The 24765-nt window shown below is 49.9% G+C and overlaps 1 protein-coding gene across 1 annotated transcript in view; it reads left to right on the top strand.

Moving 5' to 3' along the window:
* Positions 1 to 24765, top strand: part of AATF (apoptosis antagonizing transcription factor) — a 509083-nt gene that overhangs the window by 396678 nt on the left and 87640 nt on the right. Inside the window, exon 11 of the mRNA XM_078683573.1 lies at positions 13524 to 13595. Coding sequence (XP_078539699.1) covers positions 13524 to 13595 — 72 coding nt within the window. The remainder of the gene's footprint in view (positions 1 to 13523; positions 13596 to 24765) is intronic.

The following is a 24765-nucleotide window of genomic DNA, read 5'->3' as shown; positions in this document are numbered from 1 at the left end:
CAGCCAACATAGTACAATACTGTTTTTGAGAGATAAGATATTTAATGTGACGTTACAGAATTTGATTTGAAATAGGGATTTGGTGGTGGATGGTGCTATCTGCTTGCTGGATGATGGAAGTGCCTGTCTGGTTGGTCTTTGGGATCTCTTAGCAGCCTTGAGATGATCAGGATGCACTTTTGTCCATTCTTGCTACTCATATTAGTCCCGCAGGCAGGTTCCTGGATTGCTTATCTTTCTTCCCAGGCATTTCCAGTTTGCAAAGATGTATTATTCCTGGTCATCTTGTGCCCCCCTGGGGTTCCTCAGAGATCCATTGTAGTCTTCACAAATTTCATGTTATATGCACTCTGTGTAAACGTGGGGGAAATGGTACTTGTGGTCTAATGCTGGACAAGGAAACGAGCTTGAGTCATTTTGAACACACTACCTGTGGGATCTATCTAAATAATCTAATATTTGCATTTGATCTGGGCTTTGCCAATAGAATTGGTTGCACTGATGTTCCATTTCGTCCAACGTTTAATGGAAGAGGTGCTTACACTATTATAGATTTTGTATTAATTTCAGTTAGTTATGGCGGAGAGGACCAGGAGTTTAAAACTTTAGACAACCCCTTAAGTGATCACTTCTCCTTAAGCCTGGAGATTGCAAAGTTTACCAATGATAAAACCAAGACACATGCACTAAGTGAGCACATAAATGATATTGCCCTGAGTCGGCAGAACGCTACTCCCTAAAATGGAGTAAAGTTGTACCAGATGATTTTCTGACACGACTGATAAAGAAATGCACCCCTAGTTTTAAAGCATGTTTAGACGAAAATGCGGATGGTACAGTAGTTATTACAAATTTGAGGACTATTGTTGAAAATATTAAAAATAGTCTCTGGGTGGAGACAAAAAATTTTAAGGAGAAATTACCGAGCTGGTTTGATACAGTTTGTACTAAGAGTTACTCTAAACTTAAGATCGCCTTAAATGCCTCGACAAGAGATACTAACCTTGTTAAAGTACTAAGGAAAGACTATAAGAGAACCCTAAAAACAAGGAGGGACATTATTAATAAAAGGAAGCCTGGGTAGCATTGTGCGAGGCCTCACAGAATAAAGATTCTGCAGCATTCTGGAAGATTGTAAATGTGCCTCTTTTTTTCTGATAAAGCTAAGGCTGGAGTGGAAATTGCCATCCCTGAAAATGAGTGGGTTAGACACTTCGAAGAACTGTATCGAGCGGAGAGTGATCAAGACTAACCTTATAGCCAGGATTATGTGGGCACTGATATGCCACTGACCAGAATCTTGATAGAACTAGATATCACCCTAAATGAAGTAAAAGCGAGCATAAAAGATAGTGCAGGAGGTAAAGCGCCTGGCCCCGATGGCGTTCCAGTCGATCTTTATAAGAGCAATATGGATCTTTGGGGCCCGCTGCTTACCCAGGTCTTTTACGCAACCTGCTCCAATGGCTTGCTGCGTTCATGGTGCGAGTCAATTATTGTTCCTATATTTAAAAAGCACGATAGATCCAGCTGCCAATGCTACCGACCTATTTCATTACTTGACTCTACCATTAAGATTTTTGGTCGAGTAATTCTAAATAGGCTGAAACTTTGGGCAGAAGATCATTCTATAATTAGTGAACTCCAGTACGGCTTTAGGAAGGGTCTGGGCACCATTGACCAATGCCTCAACCTGCATATACTCTTAGAAAAATATGCTAAAGCTAAGAGTGGCCGTATGTTTTTAACCTTTGTTGACTTGACATCTGCTTTCGACTGCGCTACCCACTCTAAGCTATGGCTGGTGCTACAGAATTTAGGGGTAGATATAAACATAATCAATTACCTTAGGGAACTCTATGCAGGGGCTACTGCCCGAGTTAGATATGGGAAAAATGGAGAGTGCCCTGATCTTTTCAGTGTTGCGAGAGGAGTGCGGCAAGGCTGTGTCCTTGCTCCTTTTCTCTTCACGATCTATATTAATGACCTGGAAAGAGTACTACTAGAGGAGTGTAGGGACATGCCGCTTGTCGGCAGAAGATCTGTCCCAGCCCTCTTATATGCCAATGATGCGGTCCTGATGGCCAGGACACCACTAGCCATGCAAAAGATGGTTAATATTTTACAGCTTATATGTCTAATCTAAACTTGAAGCTAAATTGCACCAAAACGTTTAGTATGACTTACGGCCGCAGGCAATAAAAAAAAAGAAAAAACAATATATGCTGGTCAAAAACCTCTTGAGCATACCCCAATTTTCCCATACCTCGTCGTATTATTCGACCAAACTGGTCGTTGGAATGATACGATTCGAACTAGGCGCTTATTGTTTTGTAAATCTATTGCGGCGCTGAAATCCTTTAGTAATAGGATGGACAAGGAACCACTTAGGGAGCTTTTAACTGTCTATAGAGCAACTTGCGTGTCAATTGCCACTTATGGTGCTGGATTATGGGGACACGTAAATGTAAAACCGTTGCACACGGTGGAGAACATCTTCTTGAGATTCCTCTGAGCAGTCCCAGAAAGTACATCAACTTACGTTTGCCACACTGAGCTGGGGGAGCCCTACTTAGAAGATATAATCAGGGTTGCTCCTGTTCTTTTGTGGCATAGGGTATGGACGACGGAGGAATGTGCCTTTAATCGTTCTTTTCTTAGGGATGCAATGAGTCTAGAGAATTGGGGCAAGTTGAGGTGGTTAAGCTATATAACGACTTTTTTGTCTAACATAGGTCACCTGGAATATTATGAGGATTCATCAACTATGAATCATGTCTCCAAGAAAACCCTCAAATATATATGTATGAGGTTTTTGTGCGGCCAAAGAATTAGTACAGAAATGTCGAAGAAAACTGTGGCCGCACATCAACTAATTATGGCCTCAGAGTATATGCAACCCTATATTAGATTACCCATGAGTGTTTTTGAAAGATTATTATTGACGCGCGTTAGATTTAATTTGCTTTTTAGATCTGTTAGCTTTCCGGTTATGAATATTTGGTGTAAACAACTCATTAAGTGCCCCTGTGATGATCTGTCTGAACAGTCAGACATTCACATTTTATTTTTTTGTAGATTTTACACAAATCCCAGAAAAAGATGGATTGTCCCTTTACTAAAGATTATGGATTATAACCAGTGCCGCCCTGCTTTCCTAGAATTACAACGGCTTGATAACTATTTAACAGTTGCATCCTTGTCTGTATATTTTAAAACTGTTTTTAAATTCCGGAAATCGATTATTTGAATGAATTACAACTAGAACAAGCAACATGTTTTAAATGTAACTGTAATCGTATTGTTTTTTTTTTTTTTACTGTACTTTTATGGTTGTTTTTATTTTAATAACCGAATAAAGCTTAAACTAACTAACTAACAGTGTTATATGGAGCCTCTGAAAGATCTGGCACATGCGACTGTGTCTCCAAACCAGTGGCGGCTGGCATGGGTGGCAGGACGGACGCGGGGGTCGCGCCGGGAGAGGATGTTGCGCATTGGGGCAAATATAAAAAAGAAATTAAAATAAACGTACTTTGCCGCCGGCCTAGTCCTGCATCTCTGCTCCTGCTCTCCTTGTGCACATCGAGGAACAGGAAGCAGGCCCCACTGACCAATCACAACGCATGCAATGTAATGTTGTGATATGTAAGGTAAGCACCCAGGCTCCTTTGACCAATCAAAATGCTGCAATGCAGCGTTGTGATTGGTTTGGAGCAGTCTGTTTTGATGCTCAACGAGGGAATGGGGGGCCTAGGCAAGTTCTCCATGCAGGCTGTAATGCAGCCTGCGTGGAGAACCGAGAAAGTGCGCAAGACAGGTTTGGGCGGCCCAAGAGGCCCGACCAAACAGTCATTGCGTACTTAGGAGTGGGCAAACCACTCCTCCCCTGCCCTGCTCCAAGAGCAGAGCAGACCCGCCCACCTACCCGCAGCAGTAGGAAGCAGCAAAAAATGATAATAACGCAAAGTTATCATTTTATGTTTCTGCTTCGAAGCGCTTAAAAGGAGTGAGATGACGCTCTTCTGCCATAGTGGAGGAGCGGCCACTGCTCTAAACGCCAGTACAAGGATGACACCAAGCTGCGTCATTGCTGTTGTCTCTTCAGCACAAGCAGTCTTACAACAAGCCCATCTTTGAATGGATTGCATTAAAAAGTTAAAATCACAACAACAACAAAATCAAAACGGCTGAAAGCTGTGAATCAGATTGTAAGGGAGTGAGAAGCCTAGGTTAGGTTATGTGTAGGTGAGGATTAAGATACAGTGAGAGATGATATGAGGTGTAGGTGTTCCTTGTAGGCTAAGGGTTAGAATTAAGATTGGGGAAGATTTAGGGGTGGGGTAAGGGATAAGGTTAGGATTGGGTTAACTTCAGGGTTTGGGTTAAGTTTAGAGTAAGGAATGGTGTAGAGAAAGTGTTGCGTGAGTGTTCGGAGTAGGGTTTAGGTTAGGTTCAGAACAATGGATGTGGCTAAGATTAGGATTTAGTGGGTGGTTAAGGTTATATTAATGGAAGATAAATGAATGTTGTAAGAAGAAGGTGTTGGGAAAGGTAGCTCAAGTGGTTGTGTGGGGTATCACCAGCAAAATGACAATGAACATGTGTGAGAGGGAAAATGGTTACAGCTGGGCTTGAGCAGGGAAGTAGTTAGGTTAAGGGTGTGTGTATGTCTAAGTTCATAAATGTAATGGTAACATTTGATCCTTTCACCTCTACATTTTTGGGTTTTCCATACACGTGCATGTTAGCTGTGCCCGTTTGCCTCTTATCTTTTACCTCTGTATTTGTTTACAATCTGAGTATTTGAATTCTGTTTTTAATAAGCTTTCACTGACCAGTTAGGTCATATGAAACAGGTACTCCTCAGTTTCAGCTTGGGTATGGCTGATGTAGCCAGTCAATATATTACTTGTCATTTAACAGCAAGTAAGCCTGGTACCGACCTAGCCCAATGCCTCATCGGGGCCGTTGTGGAAGAGTTAGAGTCAGTTACAGGTCTTTTGATTTTTATTTGCAACTTGTTTCTGGAAATTTGCTTTGTAGTCTATAATTTGCATTTTGTCCTTATAATTTAAGAACATTTTGATGTTGCCTAATTAAATCAGGATTGAAAATTGATAGTTGTGTGTTAAAAAATGTTTTCCACCGAAACATTTATTATACTTTTGTATCTTGATGAATGAGCGATCCCAGTGTATTTAGCGCTGCAAATTTGTATTACTTATAACAGGAAAGTGTCTGACCTGCCCAGTTTTAGCATCATCCTTAGGGACCGAACTACATTCGTGCAATACAGGCTTGTTTGCCACATGTAGTTGTATCACTGGAGTATGTAAATGTACCCTCTGTTCATCCGCCTTAGAGAGAGGCACATCTTGTAAAAGTGAACCCTCCTTGCAGTCATGACTTTATCGTCGCTACCATGCTTGTTTTTTTTTTTTTTTTTTTTTTTTTTTTTTTTTGTAAGACGTTTATTAGTATTCAAAAAAAAAGTGCAGTACATATAGCCAAGCCTACAACCCAGCGGGCCGGCTGCAAAAAGGCAGTAGATCTCGAGGGTGAAGGACTGCAAAGGAGGGCGTGTTGTTGCGCCCCTCATGTTGCCGGCAGGTTGAACTTCAAATATTGCAGTCACATCACTTCCTGTCAGTAGTTATACAGTTTCGTAAGTGACGTCTTATTTTACAATTTTACTAGAACTAAACCATGAATTCAACAAACGAAACAAAACAGTTCGTATCAGCATGTCCCTGTGTCGCTTCCGCAGCTGCGCCGCGTCGTGTTTGTCCTGCGTGCACGGTGCTAAAGTAAGACCCCTCTGTATGGTGCAGTGAACACTGACAGTGTGGCAGTTTATTAGTGGGTCAGTGGAGCACTCGCGCAAAGAAAACGCAAACTTGGATTGGGACAGCTCCAGCGGGTCGTGGTGCCTCGCCTGTCGCCTGCCAGGCTAGTGGCGCGAGTAGCAGTCAAGTGGGGTAGCCCAGCTGTTTTGGTGGCAAATGTCGTTCGCGCCTGGACTCGCCGTCGGGGGCGCGACTAATGGCATCTGTCCGCCATGGCATGGAGGGGTGCTGGGGCTACAGTTGTGACTCAGGAGTCCGATACTTCAAACAAATAAACATATAAGGGGAAGGGGGGGGGGTGGAGCTGGGGACGAGTGGTGAGGGAACATCGGCTGGAGAGCACTCGTGCGGGTGGCCGTCCGCGTCTGCGGCCTGCGCGCGCGGTGGTCGGTGTCCAGGGCTGGGGGGGGGGGGGGGGGCGCGATGGTGATGGCGGTGCCTCCTACTATGCTATCACCCCATGGCGCTCGTCTAGCACAGCTTGCTCTACGTGAGTCCTCTGATCGCACCCTCTCCCTGCAAGGACCCCAGGATGCCATCCCAATGCTGCGCGATCGGGAATTGCCGTAGGCCCGCTATTTCCTCCCGGCGAAGTGCTGTGCTCTCCGCTCTAGCCCAGTTGGTGAAGGATGCGAACCAGTGTGCTGTGGTGGGTGGTTCCCGCCGTTTCCAGTGCCTAGTGAGCAGTCTCTTTGCCGTGATGAGGCCCAGATCCCAGAACCGGGCTTGTGTTTTATTCAGTTTAGTCCTTTTATATAACCCGAGGATACAAGCCTCCCACGTGTCAGGCAATCCCGGGCCCGTGCAGTGAGTCAGGAGCGATGTTACCTCCCCCCAGTATGTAGCCAGAGATGGGCAGTACCAGAGCATGTGTAGGATGTCCGCGCCCAGCAAGTCACATCTAGGACATGCGGCAGTGTCTATTGCAAAATACTTATTTATCCTATCTGGTGTCAAGTAAGCCTGGTGCAATATGTACAACTGGATAATGCGGAAGCGGGAGTTGCGGGGGACGTTCACAGGGCCGGCTAGAACCAGGTTCCACTCTTTATCCGTCCAGTCCCTCCCTCTGTGGGTTGCCCATTTGTCCCTGATCTGCTGTGTGGATTTCCTTGTGTGGATGAGAAGCGCCTGTGCCAACCAGTGTGTAATGTGTGAGCCTCTGCCCATAACATGCAGGTATTGGATTAGATAATGCATCGGTGGCTCCTCCTGGATGTCCCCCCAGGAGTCAGTATATGCCCGCAGTACCGACGCGTGGAGCAAGAATTGCCCTGCCGGTAGGCCTGTGCTCCCCGACAATTCCGCAAATGGAAGCAGGGCCCCGTCAGCATACAGGTCGCCCAAGGTCTCCACTCCGGCTGCGGTCCAGTTTTCCAGGTTGCGAGGCGTTATCATCCCGTTCCTCCTGGGGGTGCCCAGCAGTGGGAGGGCCGGGGCATACGGTCTGACGGCCTGCGTCAGCTTCAGGCTACGGACAAAGCACTTGCGGGCCACAGCCATGTGCAGGGGTAGGGGGCGAGGTCCCTTAGTTAACGGATGGAACAGGGCGCACACCTGGGAGTGGGTCCATTGACGTCCCGCGGTGGCCGTGTCGGCAAGGTGGGTGCCGTTAAGCCAGTACGTCACCCATTGTAGCTGTGCAGCTAGGTAATATAGCTCCATGTTTGGGACTGCCAGTCCACCCTCCGTAGTTGGGGAATATAGCTTAGCCAGGGCCACGCGCGGGCGTCCCGTGTTCCAGATCAAGCCGCGAAGCATTGTTTCCAGGTCGCGGAATATCCGCGAGGGGACATATGTTGGGATATTCACAAAGTGGTAGAGTAGCCTGGGGAGCGCTATCATTTTAGACAGTGCTATCCGGCTGGGCACGTTCAACGGCAAGGTCTTCCAGAAGGACATCTGGGCTCTCAGTGAGGAGATGGCACGTGTCAAATTACCTTCCAGTATGTGTTGTGGATCCCTGTAAATGTGTAGCCCAAGGTATTTGAACGTGGTCGGGTACCATGTAAGCCGAGTCCCTCCGAGGTGTACATCGCATTCCCCCTGGTCCGGGCTGAACGAGTATATGCCCGACTTGGTCCAGTTGACCCTGAGGCCCGAGACCTCCGCAAAGGTCTGGAAGATGTCCGACAGCTCGGCGGGCATCTCAGTGAGGTCCCGCACATAGAGCAGCAGGTCATCCGCATAGAGCGAAACCGTGTGCATTCCATCGGCCAGTGGGATCCCCCACTCCGCTCCTCTGTCCCGTAGCAAGGCCGCCAAGGGTTCAATGGCCAGAGAGAAAAGGAGGGGCGATAGGGGGCAGCCCTGTCGGGTGCCTCTGCGCACCCTGACCTTCTCTGACAGGAGCTTGCCCGTCCGCACTCGGACACTGGGTCTCTGGTAGAGCAGTCCGACCATTTCCGCGAAGGCATCTCCCATACCTAATTTTTCCAACACTGCCCCCAGGTATGGCCACTCCACAGAGTCAAAGGCCTTTTCCAGGTCTAAGACCAGACACCCTGATCTCGGCCAATGTGTTGTGGCCGCTTCCTGAACCCGGAAGAGGCGACGCAGGTTGCGAGAGGTGCTCCTCGCCGGCATGAAGCCATTCTGATCCTCATGCACCAGGGTCTGGACCTCCAGGGCCAAGCGTCGGGCCAGGAGGGAGGTGAAGATTTTATAGTCGGTGTTCAGCATGGCTAACGGCCTGTAAGACCCCATGTGTGTACCGTCCCTGCCTGGCTTCAGTAGTGAGACCAGGTTCGCCTCATTGAGCGAGTCCGGGAGTGTCGAGTCCTCAATTGCGTTGTTGTACAATTTGAGCATCTCTGGGATTAGTAAGTCCGAACACGCCTTAAAGAATTCGGCTGGCAGACCATCCGGGCCAGGGGATTTGCCATTGGATAACGCGAAAATTGCCTCACGCATTTCGTCTGGGGTGAATGGCGCCCCTAGAGCGCCCTTCTGCGCGTCCGTGAGGGAAGGCAGTGGGATGTCCGCAAGGTAATCCGCAATGTAGGCCGTGGAAACCCGTAATTGTGATTTGTAGAGGGCCTGGTAGTGCCCCACAAACGCCTGATGTATCTCATTTTGGGTGTACACTATGTCTCCCTCAGCCGTGCGGATGGCGGATACTGGTTCCGTGCGGTTCTCCTGTCGGACCAGCCAGGCCAATAGCCTCCCGGGCTTGTCACTGTATTGGTGTGTTCGCGCCGAGTGAGCCGCGAAGTTGACGCGTCGCAGCCTTTCCAGCAATGCTTCATGTTCTGCTCGGGCCTCCCTCAGTCGGTCTCCCGTGCCGCCCACCGCCTCCCGCTCCCAGCGGAGTAAGTCCGCCTCCACCCTGCGCAGTTCCGCCTCCAACTTTTTCTGTATGTTTCCCTGAGTGCTCAGGCAGTGCCCCCGCACCACCACTTTAAAGGCGTCCCACTCCACTCTCGGGGAGGACGCTGTGCCCGAGTTATCCTCGAAGTATTGCGCTGCGCAGGCCTGCAGGGAGTCCCTAAAGGGGCCGTCTAATAGCAAAGCAGGCTGTAGCCGCCATGTAGGGATGGGTGGGTGCGGGCGGTCCCAAGCCACGTGCAGGGTGTGAGGGTTGTGGTCCGAATGTGTCCGGCCTAGGTATTGGGAGTCAGTAACGTGTGGCAATAGTTCCGTTGATACCATGTACCTGTCAAGGCGGACATGTAGCGTGTGTGCCCCTGAGTAATATGAATACACCCTAGCGTCTGGGTTGTGCGCGCGCCAAGCATCTTTCAGGTCCCATTGTGTTGCCCACTGCGTGAGTGCCCTTGTGGCCCCCAGGGATGCTGCCTCTGGCCTGGGCGGGACCGAGCGGTCCCTCGCAGGGTCCAGTACCATATTATAGTCGCCTCCCAGTATCCACGGGACTCCATGCCAAGGTGCCAGTTTCTCTGAGACGCGCGCCAGGAAGGTACCCTGATCAGTGTTGGGAGCGTATATGGACGCCAGGACTACTGGTTGCCCGTCCATGCGGCCCTTTACCAGGACATACCTCCCCTCGGGGTCTGTGTGTATCTCGGACATTGTGAAGGGAGTGCCCGGTTTCACCCACAATAGCGCTCCGCGGGCAAACGAGGAGTAATCAGTGGCATACAATTGTCCCCTCCATCTTCGCCGCAGCGCATCCACCTCTGTCCCACTCAGATGTGTTTCTTGCAGGAGTGCGACCTGCACATGTTGTCTCTTCAGGTAGGAGTATATTTGATACCTACGCGCAGGTGTGTGCATGCCTCTAATGTTCCAGGTACACAGCTTTATCGCAGTCATACTGGCAGCCTACACTCCCCCCCAACAGTTCTACGAACAGCAGCTCCGCCAGGCGCTCCCACAGCCGTTCCCCCATTTCTCCCGTTTCCCCCCCCCTCAGGACACTCAACAATGTTCGGGAAGACATTAGGGTGAGGAAAAACAATGTATAACAATAACCAACAGCGGGCGTATCCCACTAAAATACCAAAAGGGCAGTGGCAAAACGGGCCACCGTCCATGCTCTCAAGTGAGAGAAACAACCTTACTCGTCTAAGGGGCAGTGTGCGCCAAGCACAGTCTCGGCAAGGAGGATATGTAGTTAGTGAGGGAGAGCATATCCCCTCCCTGAGCCTAGCAGCGCCGGGCGTTGGCGGCCGCCGTCCGTGCTCCGATGCTCAAAAGGACTCTGTTTGTGTGTGGTCTCAGCAGTGTGAGTCTCTGCAGGTGTGGGGCAGAGTGTCCCGTGCCACGGGCCGCGGGCCTCCGCCGGAAGGAACCCCTTCTCGCCCAGACCCGCCCACGGGGCGATCAGTGCTGGGTGTATGTCGAGTGGCAACCCCCCCATGACCCACCCCATCAACCACCCGCGCCACAAGGGCAGTACTCACAGTTCCAGGTGTCCACTGTTCAAACGGCAGGCAGGGGGGGGAGGGAGACATCCCCAGCAGTAGCAGGTGTCAGCCGCACTCCATCGTCCATTCGGCCACTGCCGGCCTCCCCCCTCCAAGGCCTAACCATCGCAAACTTCACCCTCGGAATCAGTGAATCAGGTCAGAGGTTTGTGGCGTTACATCAGGCAGGTCGACGGAGATCTGTGAGTTCGGGATCCCGTAGATGGCCTCGTCGTCATCACTTGGTATCGTCCGTTGGCCGTCGTCTAAGACCATCTCTTGTGAGGGTGGGTCACTCAGCTGGGAAACCTTCCGGAGTGCGTCTCGCTGTTCCCGGAGCATCTGGTCGACCGGGGGAGAGTGGCGCGGCCCTTCCTCCTGGTGCTGGGACTGTTGGGTTCTCGGCCTACGGCGGCGCCGAGGCCCGCGCAGCCTGGGTCTCGGCCCACCCCCACAGGAGTGTTTAGGTGCTGCGTCCGTGCCCCCGTCAAGCCACTCACTGACCTCCTCGGGGGTGCCGAAGAAGTAGGTGTTGTCCCCCGCCACCACTCTCAGCTTGGCGGGAAAAAGTAGGGAGTACTTGAGGCCTGCGGTGCGTAGTCTCCGCTTCACTTCCATGAAGTCATGCCTCTGGCGTTGGACTTGGACGGTATAGTCTGGAAAGAACATGATTGTCGCATTTTCGATACGTATGTCTCCCAGACGTCGAGCTTCCCGCAGCACCGTGTCCCTGTCTCTATAGTTCAAGATCCTGAAGATCAGTGGTCTCGGGTTGGCGCCAGTGGCATAGGGCCTTGTCGGCACTCGGTGAGCGCGTTCCACAACGAAATGGGGAGATAGCGAGCCCTCGGGCAGCAGGGTCCGGAGCCAGTCTTCCACATGCCGCTCTGGGTGGTTCCCCTCCCATTTTTCAGGGACCCCCACGAGTCGGACGTTGTTGCGTCTCGCCCTCCCTTCCGCGTCCTCAGCCCTGTCTTCCAGGAACTCCACTCTGTTCAGGAGATCCTGCACCTGTCTGTCCGTCTGGGCGACCTTGGGTTCTATCTCCTTCACTGCGCCTTCCAGGGTCTTGGTCCGATCGGATAATTTCCTGTGGTCGTCTCGCAGGAGGGTCAGGTCCACAGCGACTCCGTCTATTTTGGACTCAAGAGAGGTTCTGGTCTGCTGGAGCGATTGTTCCATGCGTTCCACTGCCGCCAGCACGCTGTCCAGTCTCGCGGCCAATTGGTCAGCGGCCATTTTGTGTAGCAGTTTGTCGGTTTTTCCCTTTGACGGGTCCCCACCCGTCCCGGTGCGTGTCCGCACTCCCCCGGACATGTGCAGATGGTGTCTGTCCAGCAGGGTCGTCGCCCACTTCGGTGGTGGCACCTCCGGACGCGCTTCTCTCCTGGGCGGGGGGTCAGAGGTCAGCAGTCGCCTCTTCAAGCAGGGCTGTCGTCGTCGCGGCTGGGGGGGTCCACGCCCCACCACCCTTAGGCTGAATTCCGTCGGTCCGGTAGTGGCGGAGGCCGGGGCGGCGTGTGCAGCGAGTGCGCCCGTGGGGTCTGGGCGTCACCTTTCCAGGCCAGATCTTCCCAACACGTGTGCCCCGTTTTCCTCCAGGCAGGAGGTGACAAGGGTCTCTCCGTGCGTCCCCGGTGTGGGGGGGGGCAGCCGTTCCGTCCTCGGCGCGACTCCCAGGCCGGGGGCTCAAGTCCTCAGTGTCGGGCCTGGGGGCGGCTGCTCCACGTCGACTCCTCAGTGCCTGTGAGAGGTTGGTGGGCTCGCTGCGGTGTGGTGTCCCGGGGGGGGGCTGTTGTCTGCCCGGGCTCCCGCCACTCCCCGTGCCTCTCCAGGGTCGTGCCCCGCCTCCCAGCTGCTGCGGGTTTACCAAGTGGGGGCCCGGGTGTGCCTCACCTCCGTCCGGCCGGGGCTCCCGCCACTCCCCGTGTCTCTCCTGGGTCGCTCCCTGCTGCTGCGGGCGTGTCAAGTGGGGGCCCGGGTGTGCCTCACCTCTATCCGGGGCTGCAGGCGTGTGGAGGCCGCAGCATGGGCGGGGAGCGCCTGCTCCGCAGTCCGACCAGTGCCGCCCCGGATGTCCCGCAGCTATGCGGGGTGGCCTCCGGACCTCCTGTGTGTTCTACCGGCGGGGCAGTGGGCGGCCCGCGGGTCTCAGGCAGTGCGGTGCAGTCAGTCCTTTTGGGCCTGCACGCTAGGCCCAAGCCGCGGTCCCCCCTGGTCGCTCCGCCGGCCAGGTGGCGCTCAGTCCCGCAGGAGGGCTGCAGGAGAGGTCGGGGTCGGCCCCGTCGGCGTCCGGGACCGAAAGTCCGCCCAGAGTGCCGCAGTGGGCTCCGGAGTGGTCCGCTTCCAATTTCGGGCGGCCACAGGGAAAAATACCGGAGAAATGGCTCAGGGAAGGGGAGCTGTTTACGGAGCTCTACCTAGTAGCGTCCGTCGCCATTGCGTGCTTAGCCACGCCCCCGTCGCTACCATGCGTGTTACTGTAATGCAGGTTCTTGTTTAGTCACACCTCAGAGAGATCACTGCATGCCAGAGAGCTAACCATCAGCCCCACATTAACCACAAAACTCTTCATCTGTTCAATACAAGCAAACGTTTTTGTAAATCTGTGAAAAAAAGGTAAATGGAAATGTTAACAGCTAATCATCAGTGATACATGCTTAGATCCATTTTCTTTTGCTTTTAAGTGCATTAATAGATCTCAAGTTGGTTGAAATGTCTTTTATGCCGACTCTCCGCTCCACAATTTTGTGCATGTCTCCTCCATGTCAGTAATGGCTACTTTTCTCCTCCTTGCTGCATGCAGGTACCATGTGCACAGTAAACTGGTGAGCTTCATGGCCCCAATCGACCACAGCACGATGAACGATGACGCCAGGTGAGTAATAGATTAATTATGTTTATCAAATGGTGGCGTGACAGCGCGGTATTGACCTGTTCTCCAGCCTGTCGGCCGGCTCCTCGCTCGCCCTATCAGTTCGCCATTTGTCACTGGCATCCCAGCCACTCTTCCCTGGCAATCTCGCTGAGCTTTCATTCCTGTAATTACCGCCCTGCTAAAAAAGAAATCTCCATAAATCTGACAAGGACCTCTTTGGAGGGGATTGTGGAGCTGTTGGGGAAATGTGTCCACTGCAAAATGTAAGGAACTGTTTTCTGAAGCCCCCATACCATCGGATTAATGCTTTCTTTTAAGCATTAAAAAAATGAGCATCTTGACTAAAGAAAGATTTCAGCAATGCCTGTAGGTTCTGTGATGCCTTCTAGCTGGGTGAGGAGTTCTGATTATGCACCTAAGAGTCTGTGTAACGTAAATTTTAGTCTAAACTGTTAGATTTGTCATCTAGTCTGCTGAGAAATAGACTGAGTCTTTCTAGACTTTGGTATTGAACATTTACTGGTAAAATTAGCCTATGCTGAGATCTATACGCAACCTACAGCTCACAGATTCAAATCCCAGGTGATTCCTGATGCATTATGAAAACTCATGAATTAATTATTATAAAATTAATAATTATTGGCCAGAAAAATAATTGGCCTCCACACGCATACACTAGGCAGATAATACCTCAACAGATATGGATACGACCTGCAGTTTAAAATAGTCATGCCTAACTTTGTATAATTGTAGTTGTAAATTGTATTTATATAGCGCTTATTACCCCTGACGTGACGGTGAAGCACTGTTCATAGAGTTTAGAGATCAGAGGTTAATTTTTAGTAGATTCTCTTTTCCTTTCCTATGTGCATTGGTTGTGTTAGGTTTGTGCTCTTTATTTCTTATGTGTTTAGTGGAGTTTAGAGTATGGATAGAATGATGGGAATGGATTTGAAAGGGGAAACTGTAAGTAGTGGTCCTGTGTGAATGTTAGTTGGATTACACGCCTAAACAAGCATTTGCAATGCAATAGGTCTCGCAGCATTAAAGTTTGAGTTATTGGCATTGTATATGACAATGTGTTGCATGAAATATTTAGCAAAGTCTGTATTGGTGTAAAAGGGGGCAGGGGGGTTCTGGCATACTACCTACCCATGGATGGGCACCACTTAAAATGAAAAAGTAGAGCTGGTCTGCTTCAAAGCTTGGAGTCCTCGCTTCTGATGAAAGCGGGTTCTGGCCTGTTACCAGTGCTTGTCCCATCATTTTCACACAGTAACGATGCTACAAGGTTTGTTGACACTAAGAATCTGTCTTGTTCCCTGTCTCTAGAGGAATGTGTTTTAATAATTGTACGTTTTTTGATCACCTCTGCTCCCACAGACTATCACTCTCATTTGTTTTCATTTTTCTTTGATTTCAATTAAAGCACGCGCCTTTTGAATTGTATAGCTGTGCTGGTAATGTTTGGATCAAAATATTTCACTTCTGATGAACAGGGAGGCGTATATTCTACAGCTTGTTGTAATCAGCCCATCTCACTCTGGGCAATCTCCCACCCCAGCCCTCATACCCCTGCTTTTTTGTTGCACATCCCACATTGATAAGGTACCCCACTGGCAGGCTGGGGTCGCTGGGGTGCAGGGTGAGAGGGTCAGGTATTGTCTTTAAATTCAGTCTAGCATGCAGTCATCACACAAGAGCTTCAAAAAGTGCTGTTACGAGTTCTGCCCCGAGGCTTGCCCAGCAGTACAGGCCAAAAAAAAATGTGTTAACTTAGCAACGGGACGCAATAGCAACCAGTATTGAGGGACGGCGCACAAGGCCTCTCAGGGTCCTCCTGCTGCTCACTGAGGCCTCCCCTCACTGTGCTGCTCACTGAGGCGCACGCAGCCTCCCCTCACTGTGCTGCTCACTGAGGCGCACGCAGCCTCCCCTCGCTGTGCTGCTCACTGAGGCGCACGCAGTACACAAACTGGTTTGCACCATACTCGTCGTAAAAATACTGGTCTCAAATTGCGACTTGTATTTTGTGACTAGTTCATAGTACTTCTGGCCTTTAGCCTGTATGCTAGTTATTACCTGTGAAGGAGGGCCCTTGTCTGTGCGCATTTGTATGTGCTCAGTGTCTTTATGTACTCATATGATGACGTATTCCTCCCTGTGCTAAGAGTCCCGTATATATTGGTTAAAAAAAACGTGCCTTTAAAAAATAGCTGAGAAACTTCTAGGCGAAGCTCAAATTGACGTCGGTGATGTTTACCTCAAACAATACTGCGTCTATCATTTAACCACAAAGTTCCAGACTCGTATTAATTGCATCAACAAAGGCAGCTGTACTCTGTTAAGTAGGAGGCCATGCCTAGTTTACAGTAAATAGTACCCGTTGCCCGTCTTTTTAAATTCACACCACACAGCTGTGAAGGTGGCCTCTATAGTCATCGGCAATGCTTGGTTTTGTTTTTTTTCACTGCTAGCTCCACTACGGAAATAACTGTTGGAAAATCGGGCTCCATAACATTTTTTTTAATGTTATTTTTTGTATCGAACTTCCTCCGTCGGTTTTATAGCACGTTACTCATTTGGAAATTAAAGTAGGTGCCCCACAATGGGGTTTGAACGCTACATACATGTATCGACAAAATACGCATTCTAAAAAAATCAACATGTTCTGCTTTTCGATGCCTATGCTTTTTAGCAAATGACAACTATCTAGTCATCGGACGAGGTGGAAAATGTTTTTTTCTACATCGTTAATATTTTCTCTCTCTGCGTTTGATATGTGACTTTGTTCTCACGTAGTCACTGTGGGGTGTGGATTTTTCAAAATATAATGGACTGTGGCTACGAGCCGTCGCAGGCACCAGCATTGTAAGGCAGAGTGAAAGTACATTCCTGGCAGTGATGACGGGGAAAAACAAGACATGTGCGCGCAAAACGAAACCTATCGTGGGGCGGGACTTCCGTTTTGTGAAGCCCGCGCCCACGGAGTGCCTGGCGAAAGGAGCAGCGGTGACACGGGGCTCCCATGCCCGAGGGAGAGCCCCACGGAGGCTGCAGAAGTCCGGAGTGCCAGTGAGTGGGGCTCGGGGAGAGGTGCGGGGGGGCGCTCGTGTGTGTATGTGTGTGCGCGCGCGTGTGTGTGTATGTGTGCGCGCGTGTGTGTGTGTATGTGTGCGCGCGTGTGTGTGTGTATGTGTGCGACGGCGGGGGGTGTCTGTATGTGTGTGTGTCTCTGTGTGCGACGGCGGGGGGAGTCTCTGTATGTGCGCTTGTGTGTGTGTCTCTGTGTGCGAGGGGGTGGGGGGGAAGTCTCTGTATGTGTGCATGCGTGTATGTGCGCTCGTGTATGTGTGTCTCTGTGTGTGCGCATGCGTGCAGGGGGAGGTGTGCCTGTGTATGTTTGCGCTTCCCAGGAGACAGGAAATGGCCACGCCGAGCGCGTTCTCGCGCGCGCAGCACGCTACGATCGCCTTTTGCAAGATGCGCGCAGCCAGCTCCTGGGAAGCAGACTCGCTAACAATAGGTCTCGGCGAGACAGCGCTTACGCACTGTAAACGCCACAAGACCTTAAAAGGAGGGGATAGTTTCTGTTCCGCAACTCTGTTTAAAAAGTGTGCTTGATACTAGTTGATGAGCTTGTGTGCTTTTCTCATTGGAGATCAACAGTTATACATGTGGAAATATCAAGTTCTACACATTTATGTTGTGTTGCGAATTTTCCTCGGGTGTGCGTGTTCTACAACAGAAGCCTGACTCGGAATGCACAGTGGAAGTTCAGGCAGCCCTAGATAGTCATTATTGGGGGAATCTCTACTTGGTGGTATACACACTCCAACTGCATCTTGGTATTGAGTCCAAAGTAGCACAAATGGGCAGGTGTTATGCAGTTCATCACTGGCACTTGTCCTTGTCTGATGGCACTCGCTATGTTGATTCACTTCAATCTGCATTTTCAGTACGGTTAGTTCCACCGGCCTCCACCCAAACTGCTCTCTTTTTAATATTTCTGTGGGTTCTTTGCTGCACTTGTATTTTTCTTTGGGTTACAGTCATTCCTGTATGCGGACGACATTCAGATTTTGTTTAGGGTAGATGGTACATATGTATCACAACTCCAGTCCAGCACTCTTCCTGTCTGTAGTCCATGCTAGGATAGAGGCATATTTTCTAAGGTTGAAGAGTAAAAAAAGATATTCTCTTAGGTTGGAGGGGCAAAACCCTGTGGGCTTTTGTTAGAAATTTTGTAAGTTGGGGGGATGAAGAAGTCTTTCATTCAACAAATGAAAGCCGTCTCTAAATATTGCTTTGGCACCCTAGAATTCTTTTTAAAAAGTGTCCCGTTTCCACCCGAATACCTGAAAAGTATTGTTACATTAGGCTTGAGTTTTTAAAATAACCTTTCCACCATCTGTTTTATTTTATTTATTTATTTTAATTTATTTATTTTAGGGTTTTTATAAAGCGCTGACCAGTCCCGAAGGTATCGGAGCGCTTTACAACATTTGTCACGTTAGAGTCATACCGTCTGGCAAAAAGTATATATGCTTGCTCAGGGCGTTTTAACAGTCTCAGCGTGAGGTAGATCGTTAATTCATGGACGTCTGGTAGTATTCCTGTTGTGTGTCTGTTGACTTCAACTCAGCCTCCTGCGGGGAGGCGGGATAAAGTCAGGGGTCGTGGAGGCGTATGAGGTAGAAGACTTAATGTCCCACTAATAGTGCACTGCGGTGTGCTTTGGCTTGAGGACGGTAGCTATTGGTACGGGAGAGAACGATTGAGGAAGAGGTCTGTGAGCTGTCTTTTGAATTATACAAAGGAGGGGGTCGTCCCGATAGGGACAGGAATGGAGTTCCAGATTTTGAGTGCATTTCCAGCGAAAGACCCGGCTGCGTTTTTTTGTCTGCGTGATTTCAGAGGGATGAGGAGTAGGATGTTGGTGCTCCTGAGGTTCCTTGTCTGGCCGCCTTTTTGAGTTTGGAGACCAGGTAGTTTGGTTTCTCTGTGTGTAGGGCTTTTTTTCGTGAGGCAGCAGTTCTGAAGCTGGCACGCATTTCAGCCGGGAGCCATTTTAGTTCTCTGAGTGCGGGTGAGATTTGATGATATTTCTTAATTCCAGTGACCATTCTGGCTGCTGCATTGAGGGTTGTTCTGAGGGGAGCTAAGTGGAATTTTGCTGAGTCTATGAGGACTGTATTCCCATTGCCGAGTCTTGACACCACCAGCGATTGAGTCGCTTGCTTGTGGTCCGTGAGTGGGATGAAGGGTTTTATATTTTGTAGAGTAGTTTCAAGTTGAGGAAGGCGCTCTTTGCGGAGTTCTTGATGTGTTTTGCCATGTCAAGTGTTCGGTCTGGGGTGATTCCCAACGATTTAACCGAGTCAGCTAGGGTGAGATTGCTGTTGAGAGCATCAAGAGCTTTTAGCCATTCTAGGATTTGGGGGTTCTCTTCCTTTTTGGAAATGAGGAGGATTTCAGTTTTGTCTTGGTTGAGTTTTAGATGAGTTATTGATAGCCAGTGTTGAACTTCTCTTAAAGTGTCGTTGAGTCTCTGAATGTCCTTGATGGAGGAGGTTTCGAGATAGATTGGGTGTTGTCTGCATAGAGGTTAAAGGGGATGTTGGCTTTTTTGATTATGTTGGTGAGGGGTTCCATGTAGATGTTAAAAAGTTGCTGGGAAAGTACTGATCCTTGGGGGACACCCCTGCTGATGGGGTGCAAGTCGGACAAGAAGTATTTGATTTTTATTCTTTGGGTGCCGTTGTGGAGGAAGGAGGAGAACCAGAGTAGAACCACCTCATCTATGCCTACCCTTTCTTGGAGGACCTTGATGAGTCGATTATGGTCAACTGTGTCGAAGGCTGCCGATAAGTCTAGGAGAATGAGGAGGCAACATTGGTCTGTATCTAGTTACTTGTGGATATCGTCTATGACGTTGAGGATGGTGGTCTCAGTGCTGCAGCCTTTTCTGAAACCTGATTGATGGGGGTCTAGTAGGTTGATGTTGTCTATGTGCTGAGTCAGTTGTAAGAGAACGCACCGTTCTAGGATTTTGGATAGCAGGAGGAGATTGGAGACAGGTCGGAAGTTATTCAGATCGTTGGTGTCCAGGCCTGTTTTTTTCAGTAATGGCGGGACTTGGCCGACTTTCAGGCAGTTTGGTATGTCTCCCGTTTTTAGAGAGCTATTTATGATCATGCTCCAGAGCAGGGCTAGGGAGAGTTTAAGCTTTTTGGCCAGTTGGGCGGGTATAGGATCTAGGACGTGGGATGACGGTTTTGCAGCGGAGATTAGTTTGACTATCTCCGCTTCGGGAATGGAGTTGAAGGACTTCCAGGGTTTTGGGTTGCTTGGGTGTGAAATTATCCATCCATGGTGATGGGATCTTGCCGGGGCGGCTGTGGTTGTCATCCAGCGAGAGCTCGATCTTGGTGATTTTGTCGTTAAAAACTTTGGAGGCCTGACCTGAGGATGTAGAGGGCTTGGAGGTTTGCTGCCTAATGAGGTTGAAAAGTTCTTTGGGCCTATTTTGAGCGTTGTCTAGAGTGCTGCAGAAAAAAAGTGTTTTTTTCGTTCTTTATGTGTTTGTTGTACTTCCTGCGAACTGATTTGAGTTGCTCATGAAGGATTTTGGACGCGTTGTTCCGCCAGCTTCTTTCTGAGGCTTTTAGTTGTCTTCGTTCACCATTAATGTCTGTGTTGAACCAGGACCTAGATGGAGTCTTCCTTGCTCTTTTTAGTTTCAACGGGGCTAGTTGCTCCAGAATGGAAGTCATAGATATGTGTTGTAGTGGGAGGTGAGTTTTGTGGTGGAGAGATCCTAAGTGGGGATGGAAAGGAGAGAGCTTATCTTTTTCTTTTGGTCAGCCAAGGGAATCTGAATTAGATTTCTCGCTCATTTGGGGGGGACCATGCATGGGGGATTGGTATCTGCTCATTTGGTTGATGTGGAATAGTTTGATGTGGTGGTTGGACCAGTCAACGAGCAGCATGTGGTTTATCGTGACTGTGTCTTGTTGGGCAATAATAGCATCTAGGATTGCTCCTCTTTCATGAGTTTCCTCTGAGCAGTGTTGGCTAAGGTTGTTGGTGCGAAGGAGCTCATTCAGGGTTTGGATTAGCGTGTTGTTTTCTTCGTTCCAGCGTAGGTTGAGGTCACCTAGAATTTAGTTGATTGAGTCTGAGTGAGCAGCGTGCAATCAGGTCTGATATGTGGTCTCCGAATGTGGTGTAGTTGCCTGGTAAATGGTAGAGGAGATGACAGTGAAGTGTTTTTTTGTCTCTTGTCTTGTTGTTGGCAGTTATGCATTCAAAGGTGTTGTAGTTAAAGGTGTCGGTTTCCGTTATGGAGATGCTGTCCTTGTGCATGATTGCTATACCACCTCCTCTTTGGTCTTTTCTGTCTTTGTTAATGATTGCAAAGCCTGGGGGCACCAGGATATCCAAGATTGGTGAAGAGAAATCGTTTAGCCACGTCTCGGTGATGAACACGATGTCTATGTTATGGGTGGGGATTGATTCTGCTTGCTCTCTTACATGTTTGGTGGCTGACCTGCAGTTTATGAGCATGCAATTAATGGGGGTTGCTTCTTTTTTGGGTTTCTTCATTAGGGGGGCCATGGGGATGTTGGTGAGGACAGCAGTGAATCTTAAGGACTTGGCGGGGAGTGGTCTCTTCTGAGTCCCGTGATCACCTGTATCTTGGCGTTTGGGGTGACGGAAGTGTCGAATGAGGAGGCAAGAATCGCTTGTGGACATTGCAGCTTTTGTTCTTAGGCGTCTTTGTGTCTGGTTCACGAGTGGGGTTGAGATCCAGCTAGGGCGCTGAGTCTTGGAAGGCTTTTGTTGTGTGGTGCTGGGGCAGGTGGGAGTCTGGTGAGGGCTTTGATTGGGCTTTCGGAGTGTGGCAAGGTTCATTGTGATTTCGTTAAGGCCCATGATTATGGTTTCTAACTGGGTTTCTAGCAGGGCGAGACGATGTGCCATCTCCACAGAGATGGGGGTGTTGTGCCCGGGGTCGTCCAGGGAAGGAGGTAGTTTGTCAATGTTGTGCTGCCTTTCGTTTTTTTGTGTTGTCAGTATTGGCTCTGTGAGGGGGCGTGGGCTTGGGGTGTGGTGGGTCGTGCGGATTGTGGCGGGGTTTCCTTGTTCTCTTGCGAGTGGTACGAGAGGTCGTTGGGGATGTTCGTTGTTTGTTAGTGAAGAAGCTGCGCGGGGGTGTAGGTGGCAGTCTGCATGGGGTGGGAGAGCCTTGCTCGCGGCGTTCCTTCGGTTAGCATTGTAGAGGAGGAGTGTATTGTGCGTGTTTTGTCCGAGGAGGCTATAGGAGCGGTTGTTTTCAAGGGGGGAAATGTTGGCATATGACGTGTGGTCGGGTTGAGGCCTCTCCTGTCATGTCATGCTGTCCAGGGCCAGTGATATAGGACAGGTGGGGGGATGTGAGTGAGAGGGGGCATTTCATACCAAGGCGAAGAGGGAGTCAAATGTATCTAGGTTGTCGTTGCTGGCTTGAATCAGGACTGTGCCGTTGGAGTTTATGGTCGCTGCGGTGTTACCTCTCCGCATAGGGCGGTTCGGTTTTGAGAACGTCAGTTTGCAGCTGTAGGGGGCGTTAGTTGTTTTGGATATGTGGAGTTGTCATCTGAGAATGGCGTTATAGTTTTCAGGTCTTTCTGTGTGGAAAATGAGATCCATTTTTATCTGTCCTTTGGAGGAGCAGTGATCTATGTCTCCGAATAGTGTTTCTGGGTGTTGTCTGATCAGTCTGTGTTTGAAGTTCCTTTTTGCTTTCTGTGAGAGGTTGGGGGGCTGAAACTGATAGAGAAGGAGTTTGGGCCATGTGGTTTTAGGTAATTGGGTGTGGAGTGATTGCTGTAGGTTGGCATGGCATATGGCAATGTGTCTTAGTGGGCAGGAGGATCCATCTCTAAGGGATAGGTTTGTTGTGTTTCCTTGGTGGGGGAGGGGAGGGAGTCGGGTGCTTCAACATGCGGTAAGATCAAATATATGGCCTGGAGCCACCTTATTGGGGACAGGTATCACGAGGTGTGAGCGGTTGGAGTGTGTTGAACCTTTCGTTTCTAGGGGTCTATGTGTCGCTGATTCGCTATTGGCATACTTAGAGTGACGATGGGGCAGTGGAGGAGGTGAGTGGGGTCGAGGGCATTGGTCAGCTTAAGGAGTGATAGGTGCAGGATTCGGATCCGCCCTTTAAGGGTCAGGCCTCTGGGTCAGAAGGCCTGTTTTTCACGGTCTTGGTCTGCGCTTCTTGTTGGAAAGTAGTTCATGTGGCATTGTGTCGGTGGGTGGCCCCTGTACAGTCTTGACCTTACTGGGAGAGGAAAGGAGCCATTCCTGTTGCTAGGAGAGACTTTGCAGTTTATCAGACATAACCGTTATTTGCTGCTCCTCTAGAGGCTTCTCTCTGTTTGTCCTCTACTTCCTCCTTTGTGAATGTATATCCTAGATGATTGCTCCCATTGCAGATTGTTGTGGGCAGTGTTAGGTCTGTGTGTGTGCTCGATGGGCCAGGCATTACTTGGGTCAGGCATTACTGCCCTGCTGAGCGGCCATCTCGGTGTCAGGCATCCCAGAGATCTTGGTGCTGTGGCCGCTACTGGGACCCCTGTAAACAGATCTGCTCAGTGTATATCCTTGGGTCTAGTGGGTACAGCGTATGCAGTTATGCTCCGGGTGTTCTGTGTGTGTTTTCCACATTGCTGGTATTGCTCCTTGTGCTATTGTTCAGAGGAGCGCTTTGCCGGTTTATGGTCTCAATTTCGCCACCATCTTAGGGTCAGGCAGTCAGGCTATTCTGTCCAGGAGAGCGGCCGTCCAGTACATGATCTCCCCGATGCATATGTGCTGTGGGCACTTCTTAGTCAGTTATTTGTTGTTATTGCTCAGGACCGCGTGTCGTGTGGCAGATTGTCGCGTCTCACACTGTGTTTGAGAATTGTGCGTTTGCGGTGGGTGAGCTTCCTCGAGCCGCCGTCTAAGGGACAGTAATATAATTTTGAATCTGAAGCTGATGAGCGGCCAATGATTGTACACCCTACCAGTGATTTCCAGTTGCGGGGGCTTCTTGCTTGATTATTTACACCCTAGCTACGGGAGCAGCGTGACGTGGCAAAGTCTCACTCCTCGCACTGTGAATGAAGATCACGCGTCTGAGGTGCGTGCAGTTTATGGAGCAGGTCAGTCCTCTATTTCATGCATTCGTGAGCAGCCATCGGTTACTCGGCCCCCTGTGTTATTCGGCTGCTGGCGCTCCTTGGGCCTTTACTTGGGCGTTTGTTAGTAACTTATTGCATGGCGTGGCAGAGTACCGCTCCCTGTGTTGTGTTTACAGTCGGGCGTCAGTGGTGTCATGAAGCCGCCATCTTGGGGTCAGGCGTCCGCTTTTGATCAGCAGGGTAGCGGCTTTTTGTTTCTGTGGTCTGCGAGTTAGGGGCGAGTTGCAGCGCTGATCTCTTATTAGGGGCACAATCAACTGAAGCATGGATTATTCTGGAACTCACCGTCGTCGATTCGTTGTCCATGTGAGTCCTGTGTGGAAGCCATGGAGGCCCATCCAAGGGTCAGGCAATCGCGTTTAACTGGTGTTCAGGAACAATGATCGTAGTTGGCTCGGTGCCTGTTACTACTCAGACCTGGGGTTGCCGTGCCCGGCTGTAGTTGGGCTCCCGCAGGTCCAAAATGTGGCTGTCCAGGAATCGCCTGGTGTGGCGTCTGCAGAGACGATCACCTCCGAGGCATCAGTTGCAGTCCTGGGGGTGTCATGGCGCGGATCATCGGTTCCTGCAGAGGATGCGACGTGATTCTGGCTTGCCCTTTTTGGGTAGTGTTCCTGGTTCTCTTAGGAGGTTTGGGGAGAGGGGGGGGGCGGCGGGGAGTAACACTAAGTATATTGTCTCGGTGTCCCGGATCTCGGTCTTAAAGCTCCTTCCCCACGGCCATCTATTCATTATGGCCATTCATTAAAATCTATTCATGTGTCATTCATTTTTAAGTCTGCTGTCGAAATGCATTAAACCACTTTTTTCCTCACGTTGGCTGTTTTCATCAAGTGTTAAGTTGTTCTGCAGAACATTCCATATGCTTCACTGCTGACCACCTTTCGGTTAAACACACTGCTTACAAATAGCCTTCATCTAGGCATCCCATTTTT

This window comes from Lissotriton helveticus, chromosome 3_1, assembly GCF_964261635.1.
Source record: "Lissotriton helveticus chromosome 3_1, aLisHel1.1, whole genome shotgun sequence".
Classification (NCBI taxonomy): Eukaryota; Metazoa; Chordata; class Amphibia; order Caudata; family Salamandridae; genus Lissotriton; species Lissotriton helveticus.
The sequence above is the reverse complement of the archived record's forward strand: the minus strand, read 5'-3'. Positions and strand labels throughout refer to the sequence as shown.